At 39.0% G+C, this 23,636-nt stretch overlaps 2 protein-coding genes and 1 pseudogene across 2 annotated transcripts in view; 1 reads left to right on the top strand and 2 right to left on the bottom strand.

The window, feature by feature from the left end:
• The window catches only part of LOC127432062 (mitogen-activated protein kinase kinase kinase 3-like), a 68,233-nt gene extending 60,856 nt beyond the window's left edge, over positions 1–7,377 (bottom strand). Inside the window, exon 1 of the mRNA XM_051682852.1 lies at positions 6,988–7,377. The gene's annotated coding sequence lies outside the window, so the exon portion shown is untranslated. The remainder of the gene's footprint in view (positions 1–6,987) is intronic.
• Positions 5,852–14,540, top strand: LOC127431706 (3-ketoacyl-CoA thiolase, peroxisomal-like; annotated as a pseudogene).
• The window catches only part of LOC127432050 (deleted in lung and esophageal cancer protein 1-like), a 27,963-nt gene continuing 18,849 nt past the window's right edge, over positions 14,523–23,636 (bottom strand). The window contains exons 21-38 of the mRNA XM_051682822.1: positions 23,305–23,458; positions 23,009–23,119; positions 22,765–22,886; positions 22,456–22,647; positions 22,229–22,287; positions 21,991–22,142; positions 21,770–21,885; positions 19,976–20,046; positions 19,663–19,877; positions 19,394–19,549; positions 19,139–19,258; positions 18,877–18,971; positions 18,589–18,676; positions 17,136–17,351; positions 16,787–16,954; positions 16,246–16,399; positions 15,547–15,658; positions 14,523–14,668 (exon numbers count right to left, since the gene is read on the bottom strand). Coding sequence (XP_051538782.1) covers positions 14,542–14,668; positions 15,547–15,658; positions 16,246–16,399; positions 16,787–16,954; positions 17,136–17,351; positions 18,589–18,676; positions 18,877–18,971; positions 19,139–19,258; positions 19,394–19,549; positions 19,663–19,877; positions 19,976–20,046; positions 21,770–21,885; positions 21,991–22,142; positions 22,229–22,287; positions 22,456–22,647; positions 22,765–22,886; positions 23,009–23,119; positions 23,305–23,458 — 2,428 coding nt within the window. The 3' untranslated portion in view covers positions 14,523–14,541. The remainder of the gene's footprint in view (positions 14,669–15,546; positions 15,659–16,245; positions 16,400–16,786; positions 16,955–17,135; positions 17,352–18,588; positions 18,677–18,876; positions 18,972–19,138; positions 19,259–19,393; positions 19,550–19,662; positions 19,878–19,975; positions 20,047–21,769; positions 21,886–21,990; positions 22,143–22,228; positions 22,288–22,455; positions 22,648–22,764; positions 22,887–23,008; positions 23,120–23,304; positions 23,459–23,636) is intronic.

Raw genomic sequence — 23,636 nt, 5'->3', positions numbered from 1 at the left:
GCCAAACAGCAACAATAAATTTGGAACACTGGGTGACTCACCATGTCGTTCATTAGTCAGCTTTAAGATCGCAACCACATTGTAAGATGGGTCCCTTTCCAAACTGACCATCTAAACACCCAAGCACATGAACTAAATGACAAAAGCTGGCTAAAATCTTCTCCCTTCATTTATTTTGCCCTGTGAGTTTGTTCAGCACTGTTGTCCCTGCAATCAGTAAACCCATTAGGTCAGCTCTCAAAGATAAGGACAACCCTTTTCTTTTGTTAGCAACTCAATGACTCACAGGTTGTGGCATCTTTTCTGGGAAGTGACACAACATCTGCTATGCTAAAGCCAATTCCTCAGTGGGACCATCGAAGAGTAAGGATGCACAATATAGTATCGGCGGCCAATATATTAATGGCCGATAACAGGGAAAATCAAAATAGTATTATTGCACCAACAGGGGCCTTGGTAGCTCAGCGAGTACTGACGCTGACTACTACCCCTGGAGTCGCGAGTTCGAATCCAGGGTGTGCTGAGTGACTTCAGCCAGGTCTCCTAAGCAACCAAATTGGCCCAGTTGCTAGGGAGGGTAGAGTCACATGGGGTAACCTCTTTGTGGTCACAATTAGTGGTTCTCGCTCTCAATGGGGCTCGTGGTAAGTTGTGCGTGGATCATGGATAGTAGCATGAGCCTCCACATGCTGTGAGTCTCTGCAGTATCATGCACAGCGAGCCACGTGATAAGATGAGCGGACCGCACCACCATGAGGACCTAGTAAGTAGTGGGAATTGGCCATTCCAAATTGGGGAGAAAAGGGGATAAAATGTATTTAAAAAATTATAAAATTAAATTAAATAATAATTATTGCGCCGATAATGGAATTACCGTTGATATTTTCGCTGATAAGTTGTTACGGTTTCTTTACTTTCGGCTGAGAATCTCTGACTGCCTGCAGCATCTTTCCTTCAGGCAGAGAATCGGGCAGCCTCAAACGACAGTGCGCGTGCGCACAAAGAACGTGTCTTTGTGAATGAAAGCCAAGCTCATGTTGCTCTGTGTGGAATATTTTAACATATCTGCACCTTGCTACATTCTTTTGGGTCTGGTTTTAATTCCAGATCATCTGCTGTAAGTAACGACATGCCATTTCCCATATTCTGTTTATGTTTCATGTGGCAATAAATGAAAATGCGACAAAAACATGTAGGCCTATGTATGTTACTTGGGGGTGAACATTTTAGCTTATTACTTCATGAAACATAAACAGAAATGTGTGAAATTGCACATCGTTAATTGCAGCTTGGCATTGTGATTAAAACAAGCCCCAAAATGCCCTAACACGGTTCATAGATCTTGAAAAAAGAAGTTCATTATTCTCTCTCTGTTAGCGAGTCATCAGGATTACTGTAAACACTCATATAAATGGGCACTATACAATTTATGCAAGTGTATTGTCATTTATTTCTCATTCAAATCAGTATTCATCTGTAATATAGACACATTTCTGGTTCATGTTACATCAGCCAAAGCTTAAATAGCAGCAAGTCCAAATTGCAAGCTTTTAAATGACACATATTTCTCAAACGTCTAATGGTTTGATTATTTTCATGGGAAGAGTGTCAATATTGAATGCAGAATACAAGCAGCATCTGCACAATAATATGCAATTTTTTTTATTTTATACCATCACCCGCCCACAAACAAATACACACAATTTCTTTTTCTGCTCATTTGTGTTAATATATGATAGCAGATGTCTCTAGGGCAGCTGAAACCATTACAACAGCATAAATCAGCTTTGAACGTCACTGGAATTTCAATTAATACCCTTGACTGTGCCTGCAGTTAAACCACTAGGTTTTCGATTTCCACCACAGTTCATTACATGTTAAAAAAGGGATGACACATATTTCACTGCTGATTTAAGGTGACTGCTTCAACTGCAAATAGAGTTTAACCACTGCATGTCAATATCAATTCAACATGCCACAGTTTATGTCCAGGTTTCACACAGGTAACTGTTTTTAGATTAAGTAAAACTGCCCTTGTAACACCTGACACTCCAGTGCATAAAAACGTCTGATAAACTTGTACAAGCAGCAACATTCAGAGCGTTTACATAGACCTCTCCCAGACACAGAAGTGACTTTTACTATTCACTATTACTATTGCACATTCTTAAGAAAAATGTACTCTAAAAATCTAGTTTTAAAAAAAAATCACCTAACAGCAATCTACACTGTAAAAAGTGTTGTCCTGCAATTGTTACCTTAAGAGGATAGTTCACCCCAAAAATGAAAATTCTCTCATCATTTACTCACCCTCATGCCATCCCAGATGTGTATGACTTTCTTTCTACTGCTGAACACAAACAAAGATTTATAAAAGAATATCTCAGCTCTTGTATACAATGCAAGTGAATGGTGACCAGAAATTTGAAGGTTCAAAAAGCACATAAAGGCAGCATAAAAGCAATCCATACTTCATTCCAGTGGTTAAATCCATGTCTTCAGAACCAATATGATAGGTGTGGGTTCGAATATTTAAAGGGATGCGCTTGTGTCATAGGAGCACTCTGGTAAATTTGGCCATTCGTCAACGCCTGACTGGAAGCGATCTTTTATAGTTAAAAAGTGCTTAAATATCATTCTTTTTCACACACAGTGATCGATTCGCTTTAGAAGACATTAATGTCACTGCTAGAGATAGGATGGATTACTTTGATGCTGACAATCTGTGCTTTTTGGACCTACAAATATCTAATCACCATCCCCTCCCATTCTAAGGATCTGCTGAGCCTGGATCTTTTTCTACAAATCTTCAAAAGTGTTTTGCAGAAGAAAGTCATACACATCTCAGATGACATGAGGGTGAGTAAATGATCAGAGAATTTTCATTTTGGGTAAACTATCCCTTTAAGTGCTTGTTAACTATAAATTCCCCTCCCTGCCTAGTAGGTGGCAATATGCACAAAGAATGAGAATCGCCAAAAATAAAAGCAGAAGAATGTGGAAGTGAAAAGGACTCAAATATTGATCTGTTTCTCACCCACACTTATATCACTTCTGAAGACATGATTAATCTGGGATGGCATGAGGGTGAGTAAATGATGAGAGAATTTTCATTTTTGGGTGAACTATTCCTTTAAGGAGCTATTTCTTCCTGATTCATTCAGCCCATATAATGAGTTTTATTGGTGTAAAATGTATTTAGGTTGATTCAGACATGCTAAATTATATTTTTGTCTTGAATAACAGCAGTTAATTAAGATGGTACCACATGATTACATACCACATTGACAACAATATCAATCATCACAAGCATTTTAATGACCCTTTATGAATCCTTAGCCATTTGTTTCTCTTTTATTGAGAGAACATCTGTGGCATTTTCAACTGCTGTTGGCACTATACTATATTCTTATATAGAAGGTGCAAATACACCTTCGGTTTGTCGGATACACAGGACCCAATTAAAGGGCATCCTCTTGTCTCATTAAAACAGGAAACTACCAAATGTGCTGAACAGGATGAAATATTACAAGAAACCCTCGATTGTAACTTTTGTTATCATTATCGAAGACCATTTCTAATTAACACACGACTGGATGGTATCTTCTTAGTGAACATCCTACAGATAATGGACCAGTTCTTCCTTTCTAAACTGGAAAATCCTGACCCAAATTTAGACACTTTGATGTCTTAAACTAAAAAAAAAAAGATTATCTTTATCGAAATTGAACTAAGCAAAACACCAGTCCTATTCTTTCCACATCTGTAGAGAAAAAGTCTGTAGGAACTGCTCAAATCACACTGACTCCCAGCCTGTGGCTCTTTGGTGTGTGCTTGTCCAATCACTCAAGCAAGTGATAAGACCGCTGTGATTTCCTCTGTGTCTGAGACAGCTAGTGTGGAGATTAGGTCTAAAATGAATGATCCATCATGAAGATTTATGACTGACCAGACAACACTTTGACTTACACATATTGTCTTAGGGAACAGGATAAAATACCACATTTCTCCAAAATCTGAGATGGTTATTTATCACAGACTCTCCCAAAATGTTCCTTTAGGGATTCTCGAAAATATGAGTCAGTCAGGATGAATTAAGCGGAAAATGTTCCTGTCTGCTCCGGACAGGTCTTCCATTCAACATAAAGAGGACAGTGGACTTTGTGTCTAATGGCACGTGATCAAATATTGTGAATACGCAGATCTTTAGGGGTCTAATGACCCAACTGACAGACTAATCATTTTTCCTCCTTAATATCTTTTCCTTCCATTACTAGGGAGGCCAAAGGATTTCAAAGTCCTCGTGCTCCCAACCAGAGCGTACATAAACACTGACCAGGAGTGATTTTGGCTCCACAAGAGTACAGCTGGCCTGTGTGAAGATGATAAACTTTAAGGTCAGATGACTCACTAGATCCCATCCAATCCAAAATCCATAATTTCAAAGATATATTAATGTGATGTTGATATTGACAGTTGTACATTTCATTTTAATTTTACTTAATTGAATGTGGGAGGGACTATGAAACATTAAGCTAAACTTTAGCTTCTTAAATTTAGATTTGGTTGAAGCTTTGGTTTAAAGCTGAAGTGTGTAACTTTTTCTGTGTTCAAATACGTTCTCCTATCCCAGCCTAATATGCAAAGACAATTACAAGTAAACCATTCATAGGTTAATTTTATCGAAAACTGCAAACATTGTGTGTCTATGGCACTATAAAAATCCCTCTGTTTGTTTTGAGAGGCCTGTCCAGGGGTGCATTTCCCATACAACTATGTAACTCAGTGCTTAACCACTATCGTACGATGCATCACTGGAGAAATTACCTAGTGACGACTGTTTCCCGAAACCATAGTATCTATATCGCACATCCATCATTCGAACCACGTTGGTTCAACAACATAGAGCTGTCGTTAATGAAGCTATGCAGGGGGTGTAGGAATAACTTCCGTGAATATTAAATTATAATAGCTCATTAACACTTACTCCAGAAAGCTGTTTAATGCAGAAAAGATGCTGAAGACACGAAAGCTGCATGCACTGTGAAGATATGACAGATGCATTGCGCTGCAATAGTAGGGTTTCCTCTACATCAAACTTTGGGGTTCCCCGATGCACTTGAGCAAATGCGCACATGCACACTCTTCAAAAATATATAAAAATTTCACTAATGCGTTAACATGGACACATAAGCCATGTGTTAAAGTGCTTTCTCTTAACAGTCTTTAAACCCTTAAACGACTGCATTCGCGTCTACGTGATGTTTCAGAATGCAGCTTTCTGCAAACCCCCAGAATAAGCCTTAAGCGCATGTAAACTTGGTCAAGGTTTGAAAGAATGAACAATATATACTGAATAAAAGATATAGAAGCCTCAGCAAAGTGAAATGATGTCCACACAGCAAACTAACAAGAAAGTATGCCTCTAACCACAAGTGGAGTGCTGTTGTACCAACAACACAACTTTGCAATGCTATTTGCATGAATGTTCGTTGGAACTACGGTTTCGGGAAACACCAAATCGTTTAACTATGTTGGTAACGATGGAACTTGTGACAATAGTTGACTAACTAACCCCTGAAGACCCTTGCACTATTTCCATCTTGTGCTAGCATTTCAAAATATGGCCATGTCCATCACTGCTATCAGCATTTTGGGATCTTCTTGACATGCTTGGCCAGTGAGCTGCCAACATACTTCTGCCCAAAAGAGTAACATCAATAGCCTCAAAAGGCCCAAAACTGATACTGGTATGTGTGCTCATCACATCACCGGTCTCTAAGTTGAGTTTAATGACTCATTAAAGCTCAGTTGGTGCCTTTGGTTTCATTGCAACCCAGCAATTATCGCAATGGAGGTACACAGTTCAACTAGAACCTTTCCTTTCTCTGGCCCTGTCAAAACATACTCTTGGAACTGGGCTTGGCTGAGGCAGACCTGTACACTCTGCAGCTAGCCATAAAGAATTCATATAACAAATAATGAAAAATGGCATCCAACACACACTAAAGTATGTATTATAAATGTCCGTCATAAATATCTCTAAATGAGTGACTCAAAAACTTTGAAACATGGACAGTGAAATATGGACAGTATTACTGATCATAACGAAAAGTAAGACCAAATGATTTAGAAAAACAGAAGGAGAGGACATAACAACACAGAACAAAAGTGAATGACATTGAATTAATAGTAACATTAGTAACATTATAATAGCTGTCACATTTCAAAATGTGATGCATAGCACAAATTTAATAAACAAAACAGCTTTGATATTCAAACTATTAAAACTGACACTCGAGAACAGAAACCATATAAAAACAAAGAAGAAGAAGAAGAAGAAGATAAATCACTGTCCTTGTTATAAACATCCTCAACTGCAAAAGTGTTGAGAATTTAGGATACTTTAATAAAGTTTTAACTGATGAAGCTTGGCACTGCAATCTAGGCTATATTATAATGGCTGTACGTCTATATTAGTATCTCATTGTCAGTATCACACAGTCTCTGGCTTTATATTTATCTATATCTATATGGTTAGAATATAAAAGCTCCTTAAGATAACAACTGCAAGTTTACAGGGTAGATACCAATATATGTATTAAGCCAGAGCTTTAACATAAATATTGAGGAATAGAGTAGAAATATCCATGTGTACGTCCAGGCAGTGTCACCTTTGCAAATATCATGGTGAAAGATAATTTCAGCATATGATTTAACTGCTACACAAAGACATTATTTACTAGCATTTGAATATTCAACATTTACATCAGTCAATGTGATAGAATATTCCAGTGTCAAGTTCTACCTCAACACAATGCAAAAAGCGTCGCTCTAATGAACTGAGTATCTGTGGTCTTTGGACTAGACTGTAATGCATTATGTGTAACAAACACAACGGCAAATTGTTTATTATATTTTACAGCATATCTCTGCACATTATGGTAAACATATGACAGCTCTCATTATTATTCTATTCCAACTCACCTTACGCACGTGTCTTCATGCTGGAGCTTTCACTTAAAAAAGAAAAACAAAACCAATGTGAGATTCAAAGCGAGTTTATATGGTTAGAACGCCGCGAAAGAGAAAAATCCGCAAACTGCGCTCTTGCGCGAGAGATTATAACCGTAATATATCCGGAAGCCGCGCGCTCTTGCAATACAGTTGTCACGCGCAAAATTGGATGAATCGCACAAATCCACCTTCCGAAAAAGCTTTACAGTTTATATTCTCTGGAGTTGCAGATGTCAGTAATCCAAACAGATAGAGCTGTGTGTGATTAAGAAAACTGCAAATATCGTCGACTGTGCGCCGTCTAAAGAAGAAAGTTTCCTCTCTTAAAACACTGACTGACGCTCGCTGAGTTTTTCTAAGGCGCCTCAGCGTCAGGAAGCGATGACGCGCGTGCTGGAGACCGTCGGGCTCCATGAAAGTCTGGCGCCCTCGGCTGACTGTGATGCACATCTCCCAACAAATATTCAGTGTCCTAGACCTATTTCATGTTTTGAGGAATGTCCTTTTGATTTCCCTAATTATCTTAAATAGGATGACGAACGATTTTATTTAATTAATCATGATAATTAGCCAATGTATCATGCTTTTTTGCTAAATTTAATGTACATCAATGTAAATGTACTTATACATCCCCCAGCTTTGTAGTGTTAATGAGTGAAATCAGGAAGTACATTGACCATATTATAGATATATATACACACACACACACCGATCCGCCACAACATTAAAACCACCTGCCTAATATTGTGTAGGTCCCCCTTGTGCCGCCAAAACAGCACCAACCCTTTGGCTTTTCTTCTCTGCACAATTGTACAGAGCGGTTATCTGAGTTACCGTAGACTTTGTCAGTCCGAGCCAGTCTGGCCATTCTCTGTTGATGTCTCTCATCAACAAGGCATTTCCGTCCACAGAACTGCCCCTCACTGGATGTTTTTTGTTTTTTGGCACCATTCGGAGTAAATTCTAGAGACTGTTGTGTGTGAAAATCCCAGGGGAACCGCAGTTACAGAAATGCTCAAACCAGCCCGTCTGGCACCAACAATCATCCATGCGATTATCTAATCAGCCAATCATGTTCAAATCTTTTCAAACTAAAAGGTCACATTTAAATCTATTCAAATAATATAACGGAAAATATACAAGTAAACAAACTTACAGTAATTAACATACATTAGGAAAGAAAGAAAAAAAATTAGGAAAGTACAATTTTGGTAACACTTTACAGTAAGGTTCCATTGGTTAACATTAGTTAATGCATTAGGTATAGTGAACAAACAATTAACACTATACTGTTTACAGTTAATAAAATACAATTGTTCATTGTTAGTTCATGTTAGATCATAGTGCATTAACTATTGTTAACAAACACAACTTTTATTATATTAGTAAATGTTGAAATTAACATTAACTAAGATTAATAAATGGTGTAAAAATATTCTTCATTTTTAAGTCATGTTAACTAATGTTAACAAAATGGAACCTTATTTTAAAGTGTTACCATAATATTATATAAAAGTATAAATTATTATGTATCAGCACATACAAAAATTATTTAAAATGTAAGCACAGGTTTACATTGTAAGAGCTTTTGTATTCTTTAAAGATAACATGGTTTGCTTGTAATTTTGCTTGATTTATTTTTCAAAAACAATAAGGGCTTTTGATTATTTAGTGTGTTTCTATGAATGTGAAATTTGGCAAATAGCAATGAAGTTTAATAATAAAATGCTTCCAGGATGTGCTGAGTGACTCCATTCAGGCTTCTTAAGCAACCAATTAGCCCGGTTGCTGTAGGGCAGAGTCATGATGGGTTAACCTCCTTGTGGTTGCTATAATGTGGTTCTCGCTCTTGGTGGGGCATGTGGTGAGGTGTGCGTGGTTACCGCCGAGAATAGTGTGAAGCCTCCACGCGCACTAGGTCTCTGCGGGAACCACAAGCCAAGTGATAAGGTGCTCGGATTGACTGTCTCAGATGCGGAGGCAACTGAGATTCGTCCTCCGCCACCCGGATTGAGGCGAGTCACTACGCCAGCACAAGGACGTAGAGCGCATTGGGAATTGGGCGTGCCAAAATTGGGGAGAAAATAAAATAAAAAATTCCTAATTCTCATTTGTTTTGCTAATGCTATAAAAACAGTACATCCTTAAACAAATCGAGAAACGTTCTGTAATAACATTACAAATAACTGTAAAAGGACAGTTCCAAATATGTGTCTTTATATCAATTTTAAACCTTTTTTATGGTGGGTAAAATTCATAGTACTTCATTTCCCACAATTCCCTGAGATGACGTCAGAACACCTCATCCAATGATATCCAGTATTATCAAAGAAAGCAAGGTTCACCAGGAAGCATCATCAGTAATGTGTAGAGCATAGTTCATACTTATGTGCCTGTTATCCGTCTATGTCTATATCATTTCCCATTTTCATTTTATCCTTTCGTGTTCTCATTTTGACACTAATGATGCACAGAGTGTAAGTGTTATCTGGACATCTATCCTCACATTGCCATGTTGGAATGAGTCAGTGCAGTGCATCAACTGCTGATCCGAATGATATCGTTGTGGTTCATAGGTTACGAACAGCAATCGGCCGGGCGAAAAGAGGGACTTTTAAGGTGGGATGTCGTTCAGCATGGTTTCTTCTCTCTTGCAGAAAATCACAGCGTTATATAACAAGTGCCTGATGTAATCTGACTGTTCTAAACTGCAATGCGAAATGACTTTCCCACCATCCTTTATATCTTGTGTATTTTAGAACACCACCCCAGATGAGCTGCTCAGTGCTGTGATGAGTGCAGTCCTTAAGGATGTGGGACTGCCACCTGCTTCCCTAGGGGATGTGTGTGTTGATGAGTCCCTAAACAGTCTGACAGTCAAAACATCAGTAAGTAGATAGTACACTCAAGCACACCTACAGTATATGAATTACAATCACATATGAGGAGTGATAATATTTAGAAACTTATTTAGTTGTTTTGCAGGTAATGCGCTACAGCCTGGGGCAGGTGCATTGATGGCTCGAATTGCACAATTTCTTAGGTGAGATGGTTAAATTTATTATAAATCAGGACATTATTAAGCTCATGTACTGGTTGTAATTTAATCAACAAGACATTCTTCAATTTTTCAGTGGCTTTCCTGAGTCTGTACCAGTCTACACAGTGAACAGGCAGTGTTCCTCTGGACTACAAGCACTTTTTTAATGTTGCGGGTAAGAATTTCTTTCTAAACAGAAAACTGGCCCCCTTTTTGGCTGCAGCATTAGGGTATACAAGATTACAATTAGAACTGAACGTTTTGTATTTTAAGGTGGAATCAGAAATGGTTCATATGACATGGGCCTTGCCTGTGGGTTAGTATGGCACATTTATACTGATCATTTTAATATTTCAGTCATAGCAAATTAATAAAGTATTTTAATTGGCTCCCCTAAAATAATAAGACGAAGTGTTGTACAGTATTTTCTGAAGCTCATGTACTTTTCCTCGCACATCTTTTTGGCAGTGCAGAGAGCATGCCTCTTCGCTCGTTGGGAAACCCAGGGGACATCAGCCCCCAACTGATGGACAATGAGAAGGCCAGAGACTGCATAATTCCCATGGGGTATGGATGATTTGCTTCTTTAATGCCTAATACTGTGTTATACATTTGTTATAACATAAACTGTGTTTGTGTTCTGTTGTACTTCAGAATAACCTCAGAGAATGTTGCAGAGAGATTTGGTGTCACCAGGGAAAAACAGGACCGCTTTGCTCTCAGTTCCCAACAAAAGTATACGCTCCCTTGACATTTATGGGTTGTTTATACTTGCAAGTTCTTAGTAGTTTGTAAAGATGTACTCAAAGCAAAGCATATAATGAACCAAATACAAATTTATGACTGTTGTTTACATCACTAGGGCAGCCATGGCCCAGAAACAGGGTTTATTTGATCAAGAGATTACACCAGTCACTACAAAATTTGTGGATGGAAACGGCACTGAGCGCACCATTACTGTCACCAAGGATGATGGGATCCGGCCTGGGACTACACTAGAGGGCCTTGCCAAACTTCGTCCTGCATTCAAGGAAAATGGCAGCACCACAGCCGGTGTGCACGCTGAATCTTGGAAATAAGAATTTAGAAATGGTTAAATAGGTTGGAATCAAAAGTCTAAATGAGACTTTTTGATCATCATTTGACTATCACTTATTGAGTCTTGAAATGCTTTTGAATAACTCAGTTCTTTGTTTCGCTCTGTAGGTAATGCCAGTCAGGTAAGTGATGGTGCTGCAGCAGTGCTAACTGGGCGGAGATCTACAGTGGAGAAACTGGGACTGCCTGTCTTTGGGGTGCTGAGGGCGAGCGCTGTGGTGGGTGTGCCACCAGACATAATGGCCATTGGACCAGCCTATGCCATCCCAGAAGCTGTCAACCAGGCAGGTTAGTAAAGTAGGCAGCTGCTCTAACCTCTACTTCAATATCAACTATTTTATATTCTAATAATAATGATACAGTAAATCAAAATAGTTTTTATACTAAAATAATGCTTTTAAATTAACCTTGTTATTGAATTTGCATTTACAGGGCTGACTATTGATGATATCGATCTGTTTGAGATCAACGAAGCATTTGCCAGTCAGGTGAATGATTCAGTTCTCTTGGGTTACCTGACGTTTCTTCAAGCTTTAGGCTGTTTGCCTGTTTCTCATAACATTACACACCTCTCACTGCACTTTCAAAGTATACTGTGTAGATTTCCTGAAATACAGTGGTGTGAAAAAGTGTTTGCCCCCTTCCTGATTTCTTATTTTTTTGCATGTTTGTCACACTTAAATGTTTCAGATCATCAAACAAGTTTAAATATTAGTCAAAGATAACACAAGTAAACACAAAATGCAGCTTTTAAATGAAGGTTGTTATTATTAAGGGAAAACAAAATCCAAACCTACATGGCCCTGTGTGAAAAAGTGTTTGCCCCACCTGTTAAAACATAACTTAACTGTGGTTTATCACACCTGAGTTCAATTTCTCTAGCCACACCCAGGCCTGATTACTGCCACACCTGTTCTCAATCAAGAAATCACTTAAATAGGACCTGCCTGACAAAGTGAAGTAGACCAAAAGATCTTCAAAAGCTAGACATCATGCCGAGATCCAAAGAAATTCAGGAACAAATGAGAAAGAAAGTAATTGAGATCTATCAGTCTGGAAAAGGTTATAAAGCCATTTCTAAAGCTTTGGGACTCCAGAGAACCACAGTGAGAGCCATTATCCACAAATGGCGAAAACATGGAACAGTGGTGAACCTTCCCAGGAGTGGCCGGCCGACCAAAATTACCCCAAGAGCGCAGCGACGACTCATCCAAGAGGTCACAAAAGACCCCACAACAACATCCAAAGAACTGCAGGCCTCACTTGCCTCAGTTAAGGTCAGTGTTCATGACTCCACCATAAGAAAGAGACTGGGCAAAAATGGCCTGCATGGCAGAGTTCCAAGACAAAAACCACTGCTGAGCAAAAAGAACATTAAGGCTTGTCTCATTTTTGCCAGAAAACATCTTGATGATCCCCAAGACTTTTGGGAAAATACTCTGTGGACTGACGAGACAAAAGTTGAACTTTTTGGAAGGTGTGTGTCCCATTACATCTGGCGTAAAAGTAACACCGCATTTCAGAAAAAGAACATACCAACAGTAAAATATGGTGGTGGTAGTGTGATGGTCTGGTGCTTTTTTGCTGCTTCAGGGCCTGGAAGACTTGCTGTGATAAATGGAACCATGAATTCTGCTGCCTACCAAAAAATCCTGAAGGAGAATGACCGGCCATCTGTTCGTGACCTCAAGCTGAAGCGAACTTGGGTTCTGCAGCAGGACAATGATCCAAAACACACCAGCAAGTCCACCTCTGAATGGCTGAAGAAAAACAAAATGAAGACTTTGGAGTGGCCTAGTCAAATTCCTGACCTGAATCCTACTGAGATGCTGTGGCATGACCTTAAAAAGGCAGTTCATGCTCGAAAACCCTCCAATGTGGCTGAATTACAACAATTCTGCAAAGATGAGTGGGCCAAAATTCCTCCACAGCGCTGTAAAAGACTCATTGCAAGTTATCGCAAACGCTTGATTGCAGTTGTTGCTGCTAAGGGTGGCCCAACCAGTTATTAGGTTTAGGGGGCAATCACTTTTTCACACAGGGCCATGTAGGTTTGGATTTTGTTTTCCCTTAATAATAACAACCTTCATTTAAAAACTGCATTTTGTGTTTACTTGTGTTATCTTTGACTAATATTTAAACTTGTTTGATGATCTGAAATATTTAAGTGTGACAAACATGCAAAAAAATAAGAAATCAGGAAGGGGGCAAACATTTTTTCACACCACTGTAGACACACTGTCTGTTTTTTCCTAGGCTGTGTATTATGTGGAAAAGCTGGGCATTCCCATGGAGAAAGTAAATCCTAACGGAGGTGCCATTGCTCTTGGTCATCCACTGGGCTGCACTGGGGCTCGACAGGTCATGACCCTGCCCCATGAGCTAAAACGCAGATGCAAAATGTGAGCACACTTTTCTCCCAAGGGTTAATTTAATACTGGGGTGCACTCATGCAGCTATACAGTAACTTTTTATAGTAATAGAAAAATTTTATAGCAGTCAAAAAAAATATGATCTAATTAAAAACAAATTTTTTTTTTTTTTTTTAAGAGGGTATGGGGTGTGCACTGGGACTGGAATGGGAGCAGCTGCAGTTTTTGAGTACCCTGGACAGCTATGAAAGCCCTCTGAAATCTGCAAATCTCCTGAAGAGACACAGAGAGACTAACAGTCACAAATTATAATTGTTTTATTCAGGCTGCTAAAACACAAACTGTAGAACACAAGCAGAAAAAGCAGACTTCTTAATTGGTGTTTACTGCTGGATGTTTGTCTTACTTTTGAGGATGGTAATGATAACATTTCAGATCTCTCTTTAAAGTGCCTTGTACTTCAACTAATAAAAGACCATGCAATTAGATATTACTGTATCTGTGAGAGCAATCATACCTGAGACGTATTCTAAGGTATATTTGATCTCCGTTCTTGGTCTGTGACACATTAATCTGATGGTCTTTCCATATGGATACTGACAGAAGTATTCCTAAGTATTCAGAATTATAAAAACAATAGTGGTATTTTTAGTATTGAAGACTAGTGTAATTTACTATGATTTGTAATGTTTTTCAGGAAACTGTTCATTACAATAAAATAATGTGCTTAAAATATTTGTTTCAAAGGCTAGGTATATGTGAAATCCGTTTAAATACAACTCAACCTTTAATCTTTGTTTCGCAAAAACTCTCTGGGTAATCTGAAATCATGCAGTCTGTTTACCTTGTGATTCTTTAGAATTCTTTACAATTAAAAACAGAAAACTGTTTCACAAATAGAGCTTTTTTAAGACAACTAAGATCAGTGTGTCATCAAACCAAAGAATGTTAATGTTTTTACAAGCTGTGTGTCTAGTATTTTCTGTGGAAAAACTGGACACTCGAGTCTTTTTGTCAGGTGTTGGATATTGGAGATACAAAACTCTCATCAAGTGCTCCTCTTCCATGGACCTTAAGAAGAAGTGGGGTCTCTCCAAGAATCCCATGCACTGTGATGGTTGTCTGGAACTCTTTCTGATCACTATGGGTAAAATACTGTTAGTCAATTCAATCTACAGTATATATGTTACAACAATGGGTCTGACTTACTGTATTGTGGAAAGACAGACTATAAAGAAGACTGACTAATTGGCTGGTAAACTCACTTCTGAACAATACACACTCACTGAGCACTTTATTGGGAACACTATGGTCCTAATGAAGTGTCCAACGTGGTCTTCTGCTGTTGTGGTCCATCCGCATCAAGGTTTGACGTGTTGTGCATTCTGAGATGCTATTCTGCTCACTATAACTGTACAGAGTGGTTATCTGAGTTTCTGTAGCCTTTCTGTCAGCTCGAACCAGTCTGGCCATTCTCTGTTGACCTGTCTCATCAACAAGACATTTCTGTCTTCCGAACTGGCGCTCATTGGATGTTTTTTTGTTTTTGGCACCATTCTGAGTAAACTCTAAAGACTGTTATGCATGAAAATCCCAGGAGATCAGCAGTTACAGAAATACTCAAACCAGCCTGTCTGGCACCAACATTCAAGCCATGGTCAAAATCGGATGGATGATGTGAACATTAACTTAAGCTACTGACCGGTTTCTGCATGGTTTTATGCACTGCACTGCTGCCACATATTTGGCTGATTAGGTAATAGCATTAATAAGTAGGTATACAGGTTTCTAATAAAGTGCTCAGTGAGTGTATAAGGAACTAGTTGGACAAATACAGTTACATTATAGAGAACTGAACTTTGAAACTGACCTAAATCTAAACAGCATCTCTCTGAGGTATTACCGCATCTGTTTAAAGTTATGTAATTATATTACCCATTGCTTGAAGTAAAACCTTTTTACAAGGTAATTAAGTGACCGTGAGAAGATTTAATTTCAAAGCAGGTAAGTTGACAGTACCTGGCAGTGAAAATGATCTGCAGCAGCTGTCTACAGGATGGTGGAACCCCAAGAGGTTTCAGCACACCAGAGTCTGGATACAGTCTGAACACTTCAATCCCACCCTCAGCATCTAAACACAAAAAACCAAACAATTTCACTAGATACAAAATAATTGCAACCAAATAGTCATATGACGAAAGACAGGATAAGGATGTAAGCTATTGCTGCAACAAGATTTCAATGCCACTGCAATTGCATGGTGGTTCTGCCTATATATTCTTCAAACAGACCTAGATCCTAAGATTCCCTCTTTCCAAAACCCCACACTTCAAAGATACCAAATGAGCTTTACTTAGACTGAGATGTGGTCCTCATCTGTGCGCGTCGTCTGCGCATGCGCTGGCCATTGACCGTATGAAATGTATACTCACAAAGGCAACGCGACCGGGCACGAGGTGATTCTGAACATGCAAAAACGAAGTATACCTGGGCCTTGTTTACACAGTCGCTTACAGTGATTACAGCGATTAAAAAAAATCTATTTTTTTCATGGGAAGGTATGCAAAAAATGTTCCTATTCCCTGAAAGTTATTAATGAAATAAGTGTTGCGAGATATCTCACCGGTCTCTGTGACAGCAAGAGACTTAATATATTATTATTATTTAGAAAAAGAGACCTTCAGTTGCAGAATGCTTGTTTCAAAGCCTTTGTCATACCTGCGAGTGCAGTCCAGTAGCTATCTGAGCCACCTCTACTGCAGAGGTAGACTTCTTTAACACATGTCTGTCCAACATGGCAGGTGCCAAAATCCACAGCGTCACTAGAAAGGTGCAAAGTGGGTAATGCCAGGTGGGCACAAAGGGGTACAGTCTAAAAAACAGAGTAAACAGACAATTGTTGGATATTTGTGTGGAGGAGTTACAGTTGATAGTTAGCCACATAAGCTCAGACATTACAAAACTTTGACACTAATTTGTAGCTACCATCTACCTTGGTGTGTTAGGCTTTCTACACTACGATAAATGTTTGAACAAGGCTGCTTTTCCATGTAGTGGTCCTTGAGGGGTGACAAAGGTGTAATGACTTCCACAAAATGGGGGTGTTATTACACACCATAGTGGATTCATGTGTTTACCATGGATAGGCCAACGGTATAGTTATCAAATGGCAGCCCTGTCATAACTACAAGCTTAGTGGAAAAATAAGTATAGAAAGTAAATTAAAACAGTTTACAATTAAAACTGAGTACATTCAGACCTGCACACTGTTATTGCTGTATTGAATGGTCAGACTCTGCTGAAATTGTAGTGTCCTTTCTCCAACATCATTGCACAAGAGGGTAGCAGAGAGCTGGGCATCTGATTCCTCACATGGTTGACTCGGGCTGGTCAGGAGTGAAGGTGAATTGTGGAAAGCCACCTTAACCTGTTGATTGAAATCAAAATAATTTATGTGCCAGATTGACAACTACAGTAGTAATGGATTTAGCTCTTATAAATCCATGGTCCAAGTCAAAAAGTGAATGAAGTCCAAGATTAAGCATGGAAACAATATGATTAATTAGCTCATTCCATCATGTTTGTATGTGTATATTATGTGAGCAGACCAGTATGATGTGTTTGGGGTGCAGCAGAAGAGATGTTTGCTCATCTCCTGGTGCGGAGAATCCTTGTGTGTGCCTGTGAGAGGGCGAGCTGGTGACAAGTTTAACCATCTGATGGGGCAGCAGCACTGAGAACGGAGGGTGTGTACTTAGTCTGAAACTCAAGGGGATATCAGTATTGTTCTTCAGCTGGAACGTCCGAGTTATCCTGGATTCTTTCTACAGTCCCAAAAAAGCAAAGACAAAGACTGTCCACCTCAACCCTTATATCACTGAAAGACACTCTTACAGTGTCTGGCCTGAGATGTGTGTTAAAGGAATATTTTCAGGTTCAATACAAGTTAAGCTCAATCGACAGCATTGATAGCATGATGTTGATGACCACAAAAAAAATATTTGGCTCGTCCCTCCTTTTCTTTAAAAAAAGCAAAAATGGAGGTTGGGCCTGGGTAGCTCAGTGAGTACTGACGCTGACTACCTCCCCTGGAGTCGCGAGTTCAAATCCAGGATGAGCTGAGTGACTCCAGCCAGGTCTCTTAAACAACCACATTGGCCCAGTTGCTAGGGAGAGTAGAGTCACATGAGGTAACCTCTTTGTGGTCACGATTAGTGGTTCTCGCTCTCAATGGGGTGCGTGGTAAGTTGTGCATGGATCGCAGAGAGTAGCATGATCAAGCCTCCGCGGTGTCATGCACAATGAGCCACGTGATAGGATGTGCGGATTGACTGTCTCAGAAGCGGAGGCAACTGAGACTTGTCCTCCGCCACCCTATTTAAGGTGAGTAACCGCGCCACCACGAGGACCTAATAAGTAGTGGGAATTGGGCATTCCAAATTGGGAGAAAAGGGGATAAATATTAATAAAAATTTAACAAAATGGAGGTTACAGTGGGGCACTTACAATAGAAGTGAATGGGGCCGATTTTGGAGGGTTTATAGGGAGAAATGTGAAGCTTATAATTTTATAAAAGTACTTACATTAATTCTTATGTTAAAACTCATGTATTATTTGAGCTGTAAAGTTGTTTAAATCGTCATTTTTACAGTCATTTTAGGGTTTGTTGACATTGCATCATCATGGCAACAAAGCTGTAAAATTGGATATAACTTTACACAGAAAAGGTTAGTAAGCGATTTTATCAAACTAAAATCATGTTAGCACGCATACTGTTTACATCTTGTGGCTATACTTTTCAAATAGTGAGTATTTTAACATTTACGGATTGGCCCCAATCACTTCCATTGTAAATGCCTCACTGGAACCTCCATTTTTGCTTTTTTTTTTTTTTTAAAGAAAAGGAGGGACAAGTCAAAATAAATGTTTGTGGTAATCAATATTATGCCACAAATGCTGTCGATTGAGCTTTACTTGTACTGAACCCGGGATATTCCCCTAATACTTAATTTATTTGAATTTCTTTCATTTTGATATAATTTCTTTCTGCTTTATTGGCACCTGTTTGTGTGATTCCCTGTCTAGTGTATCACTCGCTGCAGCAGAAAATTGTAGTACCTCCGTATCCTCTTCCATCTGCACTGACAAACTACACACACACACATATTTACACTCAGACTATAAGTATCAAAATAAAGGTAGTTTAAATACTGTAGACTGTATGAATTATTACATTGACTGCATGAAATGTAGAAGCACATAATATGCTTTATAATGATAATTCAATCCATTTAATACAAAGTCTTGTCATAACGCTGAGTATAAGTTTTAAACACATCTGTAACTCACACGGCATGTTTAACAAAAGCCTGCATGTCTAGTCTCAAAGGCTCTAGTTCATAGCCCTGGACTCTCTCCACTTTGCCTGGAGTCAATGATGCCACCTATTCAAGGTAAATAATCAAGTCAAAGATGTAACCAAATGAAAAGTGGAAAAACCCTTATTGATTAACCACTATTTGGAATATTGGTGGGGACCCCATTAAACCAATATGACTTCATTTAAAATATAATCTGTATAAGGTGTATATGGTGGTGGAAACGAATGTACCTTTGAGTCTAGAGACATGAAACCCAGAGCATAACCCAAACAACTTTGATTGTTTGGGCAGGACAGGATCAGAGGAGTAAAAGACACATGCATGGTGCTACTGCCCCCTGCTGGAACCACCTGCATTAACATACCAAATTCATATTATAAATGTTTTTTCCTGACCTTCTCATCATTAATTAGATATGCAAATAAAACACGGATCACACAAATACAGATCCTGAAAAAGGAGACCAGTGTTGAATGTAAACCTACTGTTTGCTGTGGAGTGATGCAGTATGGGTAGTCAGAGACATTCCCTTCATGAGGCTTCAGGAACACAGAGAGCAGCTTCTTTACTGGAGCCAGAGATATAGGATCTCTGTTATTCTCCTCTTCATTACATTCTTCCTCATTCTCTGTAAAATCATCCTACAAAACAAGAGAGAAGCTTATATTGAAATGCCCATCTAAATTAATCAGTTTTAATAAAGGGGCACTTGGGTATAGTCAAACAGTGAGGTATAATTTTAGTTTAGACTCACAGATTTGGTCATGAAGGATGAGCTTGTGTCTTCTCTGCTGGGGGTGTGACTCATGTCCCATGTGGATGGGAACATGACACATGAGTCCATCCCTCCGACAACCTCATTGCCATCAGCATCCTTCAGAGGAAAGGGTTCACCACACGCAACCAACAGGTCTATCAACTTACTGTCTCCAACCTCCAGGTTGTAGGTCACCCAGTCCATACGTATATCTGCAAGGGTTTACCAAGTAAAGTACCACTTATACTTTATGCACTTTTGCACATAACAGATTTAAAAAGTTTTGGGCTAAATGTGGTGCACAGCTCACCATAAGGACTGGTGTTAATGAGGCGTAAAGAGCGTGACACAGTGTCTCCCCCAGAAACATGGCTTCCAAATCTGTGAAGGCCAAACATAAAATACCATAGAGCACTCTTTACATGTAGAGTGCAGATCTACTAGTCTTCCAGGCCAGAAACATTCTAGACAAGTCTAAGGGACTCACTTTATTTTAGATGTCTTTAACTACTTTGTACTTAAGCATTTGATACAATGTACTTATTATGTACATATGTGTTGTTGCATTGTACTTACATTTAAAGAACCTGCATTTAATTACATATGAAGTTACACTGTTAACTTTACCCTTAATCCTAAACCTAACCCTACCTCAACCCTTACCCTAAACCCTAACACTACCCGTACCTCAACAGCAGCAAATGTGACATCTTGTGAGAATTTTGCAGAACATCATGTAGTTATACAATAAGCACATTGTATTGTATGTATATTAATGTTAGTACATAGTAGTTAAAGACACCTAATATAAAGTGGGACCAGTCTAAGCTTTATGGCAAGTAAATACACTGCCTGGCCAAAAAAAGAGTTGCATACTCTAATATTTTGTTGGACCAACTTAAGCTTTGATTACGGCATGCATTCATCGTGGCATTGTTTCGACAGCATTATGCAACGTCACAACATTTATATCCATCCAGAGTTTATAAATTTTTGGCCAAGATCTTGTATTGATGACAGGAGAGTCAAACCACTCCGTAAAGTCTTCTCCAGCACATCCCAAAGACTTTAAATGGGGTTAAGGTCAGAACTTTGTGGTGGCCAATTCATGTGTAAAAATGTTTCCTCATGCTCCCTGAATCACTCTTTCACAATTTGAGCCTGATGAATCTTGGCATTGTTGTCCTGGAATATGCCCATTCCATCAGGGAAGAAAAAATCCATTGATGGGATAACCTGGTCATTCAGTACATTCAGGTAGTCAGCTGACTTAATTTTATTGCCGCATAACATTGCTGAGCCTAGACTTGACCAATTGAGGCAACCCCAAATTATAACACTGCCTCCAGAGGCTTGTACAGTGGGCACTATGCATGACGGGTGCATCGCTTCATGCACTTCCCTTCTTACACTGACACGCCCATCGTTTTGGAATAGGGTAAATCTGACTAATCAGACCACATGACCATTTTCCATTGCTCCACAGTTCAATCTTTATGCTCCCTAGCAAATTGAAGTCGTTTTTTCCAAATAGCCTCATTAACAAGTGGCTTTTTTGTGGCCACACAGCTGTTTAGTCCCAATCCTTTAAGTGCTCATCGCATTGTGCATGTGGAAATGCTCTTACTTTCACTTAAACATAGCCGTGAGTTCTACTGTCGATTTTTTATGAGGTGACTTCATCAAGCATTTTAGTGATCGCCGATCACGATCATTAAAAAAAAGAATCTGACCACATATCTTTTGCAAAGCTGATGGTTCACCACTATCCTTCCAGGTTTTAATAATGCGTTGGACAGTTCTTAACCCAATTCCAGTGATTTCAGCAATCTCCTTAGTTGTTTTCTTTGCTTGATGCAGGTCAATAATTTGCCTTCTGTAACACAGTAACATCTTTTCCCATGACCATGGGATACGTCTTCCGACATGGTTAAGAAATGAGAAGCTACACACTGCATCAGTTAGGGTTAAAATTATTTTTGCCAGCTGAAACATTTTAATCACTGCAATAATGATCCAGTCATAGGCTCTTAGGTATCTGCTTATTTAAATCCAAACTGAGACTTTTTTTTGGCCAGGCAGTGTATCCTCCAGGAAAACTGACCGTATAATTGGACCATGGTTCTGATTGTCAGGCTGTGGTCCAATCATCTGAAAGTAAATGGGGCAGCCCCTCACAGACATCTGGATCTGAATGAGAGTTGGATCTAGATCTCCAACCTAAAAGAAAAGTCATAATTTAATTTCTTTTTTCAACTGTCCCAGAAAACATGGTACTCATTAAACTCATTAAAGTAAATAGATTGTGATTGATGCATGACATACTTTACATATGAGATTATCCTGGTAATCACCCCACATATTGGTGAAAGCCGTGATGTTGATGGCTTGACTCTCAAATGGGCCGAGCATTCCACTGCTTGGTTCTGCAAAAAATGTTGCGCCTCTTCCGTGGGCAAGCAGACAATTAACAAAATCTGTAAGTAAAAAAGAAAATGCATAATAGACCTGAGTTTTTTAGTTAACTGATAATGAAGAAGACAAAAGAATAGGTTGCGCATACCCTTATGTGCTTTCTGCTCAATATTTTTGGCCTGGATGGAATGGAGAGGGATAGAGCTCCTAAAAATCATGAAAGGTCAAAAGTCAAGCCTTGTCTCACAGTTTTTCTCTATTTACAGGACAGGAGAGATTAACGTTTAAGAAGTTATGTTACTATAATCCTCAAAATATGTTTAAATAATAATCTATAAATATAAAAATTAAGCAGAATCAAGCTACATGACGTACCTTTGTGATTTGTCAGCAGATTGCGAAGGACAGTGTCCAGTAAAGTACTCTGCCTCCACAGTAAAAGGAGCAGTAATAGCAGTGTGATTAGTTATCAACAGCTGCCGTTTCACTGATTTGCCAATGAGAACTGGCTCACGCTCAGTGAAGTCCAGTTTGATTGGCTGGTTATCAGCATTGCTTGAATTAACACTAAATACAGTGAACAGGGTGATATGATGATAAAAAGATGACTTGTTTTAAAAAAGTTAATAATAATCACTAAAGAAAGTCTGGGTATATTTGAATAAAAGGCAAATGTGGCTTTACCAATCAGTATGAGGCAGTGAGTATGACACACTAAGAGGTTTGGCTTTACAGAAAAAGCCTAGCACTAATGGACTCTTCATTCCCTTTACTTCACAAACTGCAGCCACTTCAGTCAGCTCATCCTGGAACCATAAAAACAAAACAAAAATAATATAATGTATTAAAACAAAGTGCTTAAATGGTACTAAATGGCATAGCTGAAATAAGATGGGGTTGTTTGCAGTATTACGCTAGAGATACGTACAACAGTGTGAGCCGTGAATGATACAGAGACTTCAGCTTTGGCATTAGGCTCCAGAGTGCCTGCAGAGGGACTGAAGGTTGCAGAGCAGAGATAAGCTTGTGCACCTTGGAGCTGAGAGGGAGAGAAGACCCTGTGAATGACTAAGGAGAGCTATTATATCTTTATCATCCACTCCAACCCACACAATATCACTGTAGTATACTGTGCAATGCTGGAAAGTAAAAAAAAAAATGGCACGGATTTGGAATATAATGTGACAATGTGAACTCTTCATGGGTCTATGGGCATGGTCTCACCTTGCTCCAGGTGAAGAAAGCTGGCAGTAGTGTTTGGTTAAAAAGAGTAACGCTGCCCTTCTCTGGAACTCCTAAATACAGATCATCGAACACCAGCTCACAGCTCAGAAAGCATACCTGAGGAGACTGAACATCTGCCCGCACAGAGAGGTGACTGAAGACAAAAACACACGTTTACTTGCTGCAGCCTTCTAATTAAAGACATACCATAAACTGCTATTGTTTTTATATAAAGCTAATTATAATTACTACCACTATAAGAAAACCTTTTGCATTTTTAGAATGTAGGGGGGAAACAGTATTTGCTTTATTTATGAATTGATTTTTCAGTT

The sequence above is a fragment of the Myxocyprinus asiaticus genome, chromosome 41 (genome assembly GCF_019703515.2).
Source record: "Myxocyprinus asiaticus isolate MX2 ecotype Aquarium Trade chromosome 41, UBuf_Myxa_2, whole genome shotgun sequence".
Taxonomy (NCBI): domain Eukaryota; kingdom Metazoa; phylum Chordata; class Actinopteri; order Cypriniformes; family Catostomidae; genus Myxocyprinus; species Myxocyprinus asiaticus.
This window is presented reverse-complemented; position numbering and strand designations above follow the sequence as displayed.